Raw genomic sequence first — 11,843 nt, 5'->3', positions numbered from 1 at the left:
GCTGACTTAGAACCTCTTCCTCTGTAAAGACACATGCGTCAAAAGATTTGTTAGTCTTCTTTCCTAGCTGAGGTCCTTTTCCTTAATTTTCCTTTGTAAAACTAAACAAAAGTATTCATTGAGGCAGTCAGCTAGTTCTTTATCTTTGTCTTCATCCTTTTGAACTTTTGGAACTTGGGCCAATTTCCATTGACTTCTAGGTAAATCTTCTTCTTTCACTAACACTATGTCCCCAACTTGGACATTTCTTCTGGGTGATTGCCATTTACTTCTTAGCATAAGATTGGCTAAGTACTCTTTCCTCCATCTATTACAAAACTGTTCTGATATTGAACTCTTCACCATCTCCTTTTAGCATATAAATCCTCTTTGGTGAACTTGCCAGGTGGTGGCTCTATGTAATCAGACTTAAGGTGAAGTAGATGGTTGGGAGTTAAAGGGTCCAGACTTTGTTATCAACTGTAAGTGGATGACTGTTAACAATAGACATTACTTCATAGAATAGGGTGCTAAGTGAAGCATCATCTATTCTTCCGGCGTTCTTTTTCAACACTGAACGTAACACATTTCTCACAGTTCTGATTTGTGTTTCCCAAACTCCTCCTGTATGGCTTCATGTGGAGCATTCATGTAAAAATCAAACAGTTTCTCTAACAAATACGCAGTTGCTTTTTCTTTATCAATCTCTTTTAGAGCTTTCTTCAATTCATTCTCTGCTCCGACAAAATTAGATCCGTGGTCAGATCTAAGCTCTCTGACGGTACCTCTAAAGGCTATGAAACATCTTAGGGCGTTGATGAAAGCGTCAGTTGACATATCCTCTAACATTTCCAGGTGAATTGTTCTGGAGCTCAGACATGTAAATATTAGTCCATATCTCTTGTACTCCTTGTGATTCTGTTTGGTGATGAATGGGCCAAAACAATCAATTCCGCTATATAGAAATGGTGGTGGTTTACACAATCTGCCGGTAAATCTGCCATTCTTTGTTCTTTGGTAGGTCTACGTCCCTTTCTGCAGACTACACATTTACTTATATACTTTGCTATAACTTTGCTTCCTTTCACAATCCAGTAACCACCTTCTCTCAAACAGCTTTGGGTAAAGCTTCTTCCTTGATGCAAGGATTTGTTGTGGTAGTGATCAATAATCAATCTTGTGAAGGTAGAGTTTTTGGGTAGAATTGTTGGATGCTTCACTCTGCTAGGTAACGATGCATTTTCCAGTCTCCCTCCCACCTTCAGTATACCATCCTGCAGAACAAGATTAAGCTGGTTCAACGGTTGGTTGTTTGGAAGTCTTTTAGGTTCTTGACTAAGTCTCTTCAACTCTTCACTGTAGAATCTCTGAATGAATCTTATGACTGTTCCTTTAGCTTTCAGTCTTTCGTCTACATTCAATTATTCCTTCATTCTGATTCCCTTTGTCAAAAGTTTAATTTGAGCTACTACGTTTATGACTGTATTCCATTTTGAACATCTGGCTAGTCTTTCAAGTATGTCATTTTGACACTTGGCAGCAGTGCTCAATGTTTGTACAACTTTTACTTCTGGATCACTGGGAACTCTGGGCCTGTGAACCAATTTGAATTTTTCAATTCTGTTACATTCAGGCCTCTTGAAGCATGATCTGCTGGGTTTTGCTTTGTGTCAATGTGATGCCAATGTTACGGATTTGTTATTTCCTGAATTTTCTAAACTCTGTTGGCAACAAAGATGTGGAATCTTCGAGCTTCGTTGTTTATGTATCCTAGGACAACTTGTGAGTCTGTCCAAAAATATTCTTTATATATTTTTAATTCCATTTCTTCTCTCAGAAACTTGCTTACTGATGCTGAAGCAACAGCTGCTGTCAGTTCAAGTCTTGGTATTGTCTGAATACTGGTAGGTGCAACTCTGGCTTTCCACATAACCAGGGCAGAGTGTATCTTTTCTTCTCCTATTACTCTGCTGTAGGAGCACTGACCATAACCATAACTAATGGCATCTGAAAAATGATGAAGTTCTATTTTCTTGTACTTTCCGAAATCATGAGGTACAAAACATCTGGGTATCCGAACTTCTCTCAAGTTTTGCAAGTCTCTTATCCAACTCTCCCACCTTGGCCTAAAATTTTCAGGTATGGGCTCATCCCATCCCAACTTCTGTCTGCATAATTCTTGTAGTATTTATTTTGCTCTGAGGATCACTGGGGCTATGCATCCCAATGGATCAAATATAGAAGCCACTGCAGATAGAATGGATTGTCTAGTTGCAACGTTCTCCTCAATAGATACTTCAAAGAAGAACTTGTCGATTTCTACATTCAAACCCAATCCACGTACGTTCTGAACTGGAAGATGATCATAATTGAGGACTACATTCTTTATTGTTGCTGCATGTTCGGAGTCACTGATGGATTCCAGTACCTCTCTGTTGTTTGAGATGAATTTATGAAGGCGCAGGTTTCCTCTTGTGCATAACTCTTCGCTTTCTTTCACTAGTTTGATTGCAGATTCTGTAGACTCTAGACTTATGAGACCATCATCTACATAAAAGTTTTTCTTCTGAAAATTTGCTGCTGATGAACAATCCTTTTCATTCTGATTAGCCAGATACTTCATACCATAATTGGCACAACGCGCAGGGTTCACCTTTTCCTCCTGTGATTACCTTTCGTGGTACCAAGGCTTCGGGACAATCATAATCTATCAACAGTCCAACACAAAACTCCTTCAGTGGGGACATTTCATGAGATATGACAGTTAGGAGTTCCCATTCATTGGCTGTTTCACAGGTAGGTATGCAATCTCGATCTAGAGGTATATTGTCTTTTGTATAAGCTGGAGGTAGATCCAATGTGCAGTTTGAATGAAGTCCTCTAACTCTCAGTCCTTTGACTCTTTGACTGTTCACTAATGTGTCTCTCCCCATCATTGTGGTGAGTTTGAGCGTCACTGGTTCTGTAGCCAATTGTAAATTCTTGCAGATTTCTTGTTCCTCCTTTTAGGATTTGAAATGAACACTGGTACAACCATTGATGTGCCGTTGCTTTCTCCTTCCCTCACACTGCAAGAGAATACCAATATTTTATTTCCTTCCTCAGTATCTTTAGACATTGAGGATTTACCCTTCTTTGGACGTTCTTCATGTAGTGCTGTAGGATGGCGTCCTTTGCCAGTAACATGGCCTTTTCTTAGACATCCAAAACACAGTTGGTTATCCAGTACAATATTTTTCTTTTCTTCTGGGGACTTCTCCTTCAATTGTTAGCACTTGTGTATGGAGTGGTTCTCTCCACAGAACATACACTTGAAGGTAGTCTGAAGATTTGTCGGTTCTGTCTCTCTACTGATCCCAGTAGTGACTCTGGACTTGCTCTCGTAGGTATCTGGACTTTTAGCTGCTGTGTTGGTTGCAAAGCTAGTTGCTCTTGCACGTCTTATCTCTCTTGCAGGCCTTTCTTCTAAGGAGTTTAATACTGGATTACATGCTATCAGTGCTTCCTTATTGACAAACTCAGAGAACTCTTTAAAACTTGGGAAGTTCTTGCCTAGATCTTACTGTTCAGTCACATAGTGATTCCATCTAGAAGCCACTTTCTCAGGTAGCTTAGTTAGCATCCTGTGGTTTTCTAGATAGTCGTTCACTATTTCCAGTCCTTGAACATGTGGGGTGGCATTGCTGCATGCTTGCAGGAAGTCTCCGTACTCTTGGAGTCTGAAGTGTTCTTTAGGACCAATTTTAGACTAGTTATTCAATTTTTCTCTAAAAGCTCTTTGTACTAAGAAAGGATGACCATATCTTGCATTTAATTTTCCCCAAGCTTGCTTGTAGGCTTCTTCGTCTCTTCTATAGAAGTTACCTACAAGAAGTTTCTTTGCTTCCCACTAACATATCTCTGAAGGTAGAATAATTTGTCGATTGCACTGAAGCAATGATGCTCAACAATCATTTCAAAACTTGCCTTCCACTCTATGAACTTCAGTACGTCTCAATGCAATGGGATCCAGCAGGGGAAGTCTAGCGAGGACTGTTCTCTGTTGTCCTGTTGGGACAATAGTTGTAACACTCTCCAGAGCATTTCAATTACATCTAGGAATAGAATCATCCGGTTCTATTTTCTCACTTAGTTCTGAATTAGGTGAGTCCTTTTCTTTAACTTTTCTGGTAGAGATAGAGGGTAAATTCACACACCTTTTTCCTAACGCTGACAGTGATTGAAGGATAATAAAATTATCTCACTAAATGCTGGAGATTCCCTTCCATTCTCATGGGCGTAAGTAGGAAAGTAGGAGACTGATTCTTCACTTAGAACAGATTTGAACCTATGACTACTCTGACTCATATCCTCCTCGTGTACTCTAAATCTGGCTTCTATGATCTTACCTTCTTTTTGCCTTTCCAGACTTTTCATCTGTTGGAGCTGTGCATCCATTTCAGCTTCCATTTGATGACGTTGTGCATCCTTTTCCGCTTCCTTTCAGTGATCAGTTGGTGCTGCGCCTTGATGGCAGCTTCCATTTAAATTTCTGCTCTGTTGACCCCAAGTTGTTCAGCTAATTCCTTTATTTTAGCTGAAGTATTTGAGGACTCTGATATGTCAGTGGCACTTCTGCTGGTGAAAGAAGTCACACTTGAGATTGTGGTTCCCCCTAAGGACCTAGCATAGTCTCTCATAATAAGCTAGTTCATTCTACTTCTTGCTTTAACTTCATCATAATTAGCTGCAGATAAAAGTTCTCTCATGAGCTTTACTAAATCTTTAGTGACTGCGGTACATGTGTCCATGTTCCTTACAATGTCCTGGGAAGGTGTCGTATGCGACCGCAGGTTGACATATGCTGCCATAAGCTCTGATTCAGATTATTCTACTGTCTCTACCATATCACTCAAGTTCCCTTTTATACTTTTTTGTTTTTAACTTTCCAAGAATTCCTTTAATGTATAATTTCCACCTCTCATACATTCTGGTGAACTTTTTTCCTTTTAATGCTACTTCTTACTTACTTAATTTTCCAGTATTTTTGGGGTCAGTTTTCTGGCACAAGATGAACATGTTAGTTTATTTGTTTGGGAAATATTTGTTTGAGGCAAGACTAATGCTGCATCAGTCTCTTCTGCCTCAGACAGGTTCCCTTACTCTTCCGCCTCTACTCTATCTATCTGTATCCTCTAAGAGTGGCATGGTAATACTAGGCTCAGACCTTTTACTTTAAATGCTATAACAATCACTACGAATATTTAGAGTCCTTTCACTTTAAATACAATCCTGACAAATGCAGAAATAAATGACTTTCACTTTAAATGCAATAGAGTCCGTGTACTACAAACTGTCCTTTGTTTTACTTAAAAGTCTTTATCTGAACACCAAAATGTCTCTTTATGCCAAAGCCTATATGCAATGAAAAGTAATAAAAGGAAAGCTTTGTCCTTATTCTGAAGAGCAGGATACTGCGATCTGACGATTGCTAGAACAAATGTCTGTCTTAAAGAAGACTTGTCTTTTCTTGATGTGATGCGATGCTCTGTGCTGACTTGTGATGCTCTGTGCAGATTTGCAATGCTCTGCGCTGAGTTGCGATGCTCTGTGCAGACGCACGATGCTTTGTGATGACTTTCGATGATTTGTGATGACTTGCAATACGCTGGATACGCTGCTGACTTGGATACGCTGCTGCAGGATTTGGGTCTAGTGGCGGGAAACTAGCTGACTGCAGTATATGGTCTCTCTCTAGCTCTGGACTTTGGCCTCCCACCATGTGCCTCTTTCTCTCTCTAGGGACAGCAGGAGGGTTGGCACTCTTTCTCTGACTATTTTGCCTTTGCCGTTCTGCCACTTTAAGAGTCGGCTGCAGTTTGACTAATGCACACGTTCTATGGCCTTTATGGTAGCTCCTCTGAGATGTCTTTGATTGCTCACTCAGGGAACAGTTGCTGCGTGGCGGTATATGTTGGCGCTCCGCTGCTCTAATGCGCTCTTTACTGTGCAAGTTGAGGAGCGCTATCACTTCGCCCTCTGAGGGTAATAGTTCCACTGTGGCAGGCGCAGCACTATGAAGTGCCTTTTGCGCTGTGGCATTAGAAAAATTCTGTTATCTCTGACTTTTAGTCTAACCGGTATGTATAAGATGGTGGTTTAACTGTTCAATCTTGTCATTCAACATAAAATGGTGGAAGTATTTCTCTCTTCAGTATCTGTACTGTCACTTTAAGTTATTTAAGCACTTTATGATCTCTCTGAGAGGTATATCTGAGGTCTAACCAATAGTTCTACTTGCGGTATGCAGTTAGCAGTGACTATTTGCAGATTGGTTGAGTATGATCTGGTATGGTTGTATGCAATTTGGATTGCAATATGTAATCTGAATGCTTGCAATTAGTTTTTTTTTTGTTTTGTTTTTTTATAAATATCTTTATTTTATTTTTTCCAAACAACAACATATATACAGTCTGCTTAAACTAATAACACACAAAGAATTAAATGTTACCATGTTTTTATTGAACACACCATGTAAACATTCACAGTGCAGGTGGAAATTTAAGTGAGGTGTCAGCCAACTGGAGTCCAATCAATGAGATGAGATTGGAGGTGTTGGTCACAGCTGCCCTGCCCTATAAAAAACACACACCAGTTCTGGGTTTGCTTTTCACAAGAAGCATTGCCTGATGTGAATGATGTCTCGCACAAAAAAGCTCTCAGAAGACCTACGATTAAGAATCGTTGACTTGCATAAAGCTGGAAAGGGTTATAAAAGTATCTCCAAAAGCCTTGCTGTTCATCAGTCCACGGTAAGACAAATTGTCTATGAATGGAGAAAGTTCAGCACTGCTGCTACTCTCCCTAGGAGTGGCCGTCCTGTAAAGATGACTGCAAGAGCACAGCGCAGACTGCTCAATGAGGGGAAGAAGAATCCTAGAGCGTCAGCTAAAGACTCACAAAAGTCTCTGGCATATGCTGACATCCCTGTTAGCGAATCTACGATACGTAAAACACTAAACAAGAATGGATTTCATGGGAGGATACCACAGAGGAAGCCACTGCTGTCCAAAAAAAACATTGCTGCAAGTTTACAGTTTGCACAAGAGCACCTGGATGTTCCACAGCAGTACTGGCAAAATATTCTGTGGACAGATGCTACTAAAGTTGAGTTGTTTGGAAGAAACACACAACACTATGTGTGGAGAAAAAGAGGCACAGCACACCAACATCAAAACCTCATCCCTACTGTGAAGTATGGTGGTGGGGACATCATGGTTTGGGGCTGCTTTGCTGCGTCAGGGCCTGGACAGATTGCTATCATCGAAGGAAAAATGAATTCCCAAGTTTATCAAGACATTTTGCAGGAGAACTTAAGGCCACCTGTCCACCAGCTGAAGCTCAACAAAAGATGCGTGTTGCAACAGGACAACGACCCAAAAGCATAGAAGTAAATCAACAACAGAATGGCTTAAACAGAAGAAAATATGCCTTCTGGAGTGGCCCAGTCAGAGTCCTGACCTCAACCCGATTGAGATGCTGTGGCATGACCTCAAGAAAGCGATTCACACCAGACATCCCAAGAATATTGCTGAACTGAAACAGTTCTGTAAAGAGGAATGGTCAAGAATTACTCCTGACCGTTGTGCGCGTCTGATCTGCAACTACAGGAATCGTTTGGTTGAAGTTATTGCTGACAAAGGAGGTTCAACCAGTTATTAAATCCAAGGGTTCACATACTTTTTCCACCTGCACTGTGAATGTTTACATGGTGTGTTCAATAAAAACATGGTAACAGTTAATTCTTTGTGTGTTATTAGGTTAAGCAGACTGCGATTGTCTATTGTTGTGACTTAGATGAAGATCAGATCACATTTTATGACCAATTTGTGCAGAAATCCATATCATTCCAAAGGGTTCACATACTTTTTCTTGCAACTGTATATATATCTAGTTCAGTATACAGTTCTAAACACAATATTAACAATATAAACATTATATAACTGTTTTAAATAGCTATTTTGGCCACTTGTTCCCATAAAATACAGCTCCCAGTGGAGTGAATGTCTCTTCAGCTCCTATCTGTGGTGAATAATGATTCTAGCAGCAGGAGCTGGTGGATATCCCAGAAAGGCTGTGTGTGAGGCTGGCTGTGATTGGTTAAAACTCTTGCTGTGTGAGAAGCTGGCTGTGATTGATCTAGACTTCTGCCCAGCAACAACAGATTAACACTATGCTTTCTGTTGTTTCTGCTGTGTCACTGAGCTTACCTCACATTATATAATTAATCTTAAAGGCATATTATCTTTTTATGCTTCTGTGAACACAAAATATAACATTTATGTGACATTCAAAACATGATGTCACAGTAAATAACTCTGCTTTTGTCTTTAACACATAAATATAGGAACTGCATTAAGGCTATTGGCAGGTCTAGCTGTATACACATATAAGCTATACTAGCAACTTAGGACAGGTCCTAGCTGGCCAGCTACACCCAGGTTTTACCAACATGGTCCATATCACTATATATAAGAAGATGTATAACTTATACTACCTGTACATATGTAATTATATACAAGAGATACCTAGGTTATACCAGCATGCTCCATATCACTATATACTGGAAGATGTATGACTTATACCAGCTGTCCAGCTATAATTATATACAGTAGATGCCCAGGTTATATCTGCATGGATCTTACAACTATATGATATTCAATAATGACCCATTTTTTTTCTTTCTCCTCACATTGCAGAAGATGCATCTTTCATAAGTCCACTCTGGTCATGTGGGCCAACAGCCATAACTGCAGCGACACCAGTTATTTCATCCTCAGCGGCATCCCAAGTTTAGAAGAATTAAACTTCTGGATGGCTTTTCCTCTCATCTTAATGTACGTCATTGCTGTTATAGGAAACACCTCAATTCTCTACATCATCAAGGTGGACCAGGAACTTCATGAACCTATGTACATCTTTTTGTTCATGCTGTCGATGATTGACTTGCTGTTAGCTACCACAACCATGCCGAAAATGCTGGAGATCTTCCTCATGGATGACAAGGAAATTTCCTTTGATCTTTGTCTTACCCAGATGTTCTTCATCCATTTTCTCTCCGCTCTGGAGTCTGGCATCTTGGTGGCCATGGCTGTCGATCGTTATGTGGCTATCTGCCACCCTCTACGATACTCGTCAATTCTAACCAGTGAGAAAATTTGTACGATGTTTGCCATTATCTTGGTGAGAGGAGCTCTTGTTATAATTCCCATCCCTCTAATCATTAAGAGGCTTCCTCTGTGGAAGAACAATCGCCTGACCCATTCCTACTGCCTGCACCAAGAGGTGATGAATTTTGCTTGTGGAGACATCAAAGTCAATATTATCTATGGACTATTTGTCATCTTTTCAGTCATGGGCATCGACTCGCTCGTCATCTTTTTTTCTTACTTGTTGATCATTAAGACGGTGCTTGGTCTTGTGGAAGAGACCAGCATGAAGGCCTTCAGCACGTGTGCCTCCCACATATGTGCCGTCCTCGTCTACTACATCCCCCTGATTGGTCTATCTATCGTACACAGGTTCAAAAGCAACACAATGCCAAACCTTCATATTCTATTTGGGAATGTCTCTCTCCTGCTCCCCCCTGTGATTAACCCCTTAATTTATGGGATAAAAACCAAGCAGATCCGACACAGACTCAAAAAGTTATATGGCAAAATTATTCATTGGAGAAAAAATTCTAGAAACATCTGATCAGAGCAGACTGTGGAGGATACAATTAAGAACCCTTTAATACATACACAAAGAGGAAAACAATCTTTGTAACAAACAGTTTTTATTTTTATTACAGATAATTAAAGTGTAAGTGCAAACAAGTACAATCATACCCAGTGTCACCTATAGCCAGGCTCCTGCCCCCTTAATCATACTCTGTCACCTTTACCCAGTCCCCTGCCCCCCTTAACCATACCCAGTGTCAACCAAAGCCAGTCCCCTGCCCCTTAATCATACCCAGTGTCACCCTTATCCAGTCCCTTGCCCCCTTAATCATACCCAGTGTCACCCTTATCCAGTCCCCTGCCCCTTAATCATACCCAGTGTCACCCTTATGCAGTCCCTTGCCCCCTTAATCATACCCAGTGTCACCCTTATCCAGTCCCTTGCCCCCTTAATCATACCCAGTGTCACCCTTATCCAGTCTCCTGCCCCTTAATCATACCCAGTGTCACCCTTATCCAGTCCCCTGCCCTTTAATCATACCCAGTGTCACCCTTATGCAGTCCCTTGCCCCCTTAATCATACCCAGTGTCACCCTTATCCAGTCTCCTGCCCCTTAATCATACCCAGTGTCACCCTTATCCAGTCCCCTGCCCCTTAATCATACCCAGTGTCACCCTTATGCAGTCCCTTGCCCCCTTAATCATATCCAGTGTCACCCTTATCCAGTCCCTTGCCCCCTTAATCATACCCAGTGTCACCCTTATCCAGTCTCCTGCCCCTTAATCATACCCAGTGTCACCCTTATCCAGTCCCCTGCCCCTTAATCATACCCAGTGTCACCCTTATGCAGTCCCTTGCCCCCTTAATCATACCCAGTGTCACCCTTATCCAGTCCCTTGCCCCCTTAATCATACCCAGTGTCACCCTTATCCAGTCCCCTGCCCCTTAATCATACCCAGTGTCACCCTTATGCAGTCCCTTGCCCCCTTAATCATACCCAGTGTCTGTCACCCTTATCCAGTCCGCTGCTCAAAAGAATGGGTACTCACTATTTGAAGTCTTCTGCTCCCTCCCTGTCTGCAGAGCACCGGCCGCCGCCCTCACACATTAAGCGGATCCTTCCGCGGCTCTCTGTGAAGGCGCAGCACTTGGACGCTGCGCCTGCCCCCCTAAGTTCCTTCTCCACGCTCAGGAACCTGACCTGGCAGCTGCAGCGGCTCAGCTCGCCAGGCTCGCCTCACACAATCCCGGGCCGGCCTGCTGTAAGAGACCGACTGCGAGCTGTGTCGGCCGCCGGGTGCCCCTTTTGCCATGGCGCCCTGTGCGGCCTCACAGCTCGCACACCCCAAAGGCCGGCCCTGGATGATGTGTGATATTTTTTGCATGTTCAACTAGTCTATATATTGAGATGGGGTAAGTAAAGGGAAGCTGCAGACATTGGTTTTCTCCACAGTGTATAAAGATTTCCACCTCTTCCAGTGATGATTCCAGTAGGGTTTCGGCATTTAAGCAGCCCTCGGCTCTTACGTTTTCTGGCTTTATATGTGTCAGACTCCACCTACTTCTGTTTATTTTTCTTTCTCTATCTTGTGTTATCAGATGCTCACAATCAACTAAGGCACTAACCTCACAGCTCCTCTATAGGGGTCACTTGTGGCTAAAGCTAATTTTCGGGAACAAAGCCTTCTTTACCGACAGTCGGCTGCTCATTCAGTGGAGGAGAGACATTTACATGCAACGAGGACGAGGTGTTCCTGTTGTCATCGCTCATCCTCATACAGCTGCATTGTTTGCGGGCAACAGATCTCTGTTTAGACAGCACGATCTGATGCCCAGAAATAATGATTGAAGTGCCTGCACGAAAGACAGGATCACCCGAAAAACAAGGGTTTTGCTCGTTCATAGGGTGATTTATACAGGCGGATTGTTGGGAACAGGCATTTGCAGGAACATTTGTTCTCAATAATCTGCCCGAATATCGGGCCATGCAAATCCACCTCAAGACTCCTCGTCTATAGTTTATTCTTAATTTTCTTTGCAAATGTTGTAGCCATTAAGTAAAATCTCAAAATCAAAAATTTGTGGCTTATTAGCCTTCCATACCGGAGGGTCTTCCATACTAAGCCTGGAGAGAGTATTATTAAGTCTAAGAGAGTAAAACT

The 11,843-nt window shown here is 41.9% G+C and overlaps 1 protein-coding gene across 1 annotated transcript; it reads left to right on the top strand.

Moving 5' to 3' along the window:
• The first annotated feature begins 8,721 nt into the window (after positions 1 to 8,721).
• On the top strand, positions 8,722 to 9,821 carry LOC122923884 (olfactory receptor 51E1-like). Its single transcript, XM_044274735.1, has one exon. It carries the CDS (start codon positions 8,749 to 8,751, stop codon positions 9,712 to 9,714), a length of 966 nt encoding a protein of 321 aa, XP_044130670.1. The 5' UTR covers positions 8,722 to 8,748; the 3' UTR covers positions 9,715 to 9,821.
• The last annotated feature ends 2,022 nt before the right edge of the window (positions 9,822 to 11,843 follow it).

Source organism: Bufo gargarizans, unplaced genomic scaffold (assembly GCF_014858855.1).
Source record: "Bufo gargarizans isolate SCDJY-AF-19 unplaced genomic scaffold, ASM1485885v1 original_scaffold_2034_pilon, whole genome shotgun sequence".
Lineage (NCBI taxonomy): Eukaryota > Metazoa > Chordata > Amphibia > Anura > Bufonidae > Bufo > Bufo gargarizans.
This window is presented reverse-complemented; position numbering and strand designations above follow the sequence as displayed.

What these genes read in the sequence shown, in the direction of transcription:
- LOC122923884 (XM_044274735.1), top strand. Translation starts at nt 8,749, where the DNA reads ATGTGGGCCAACAGCCATAACTGCAGCGACACCAGTTATTTCATCCTC.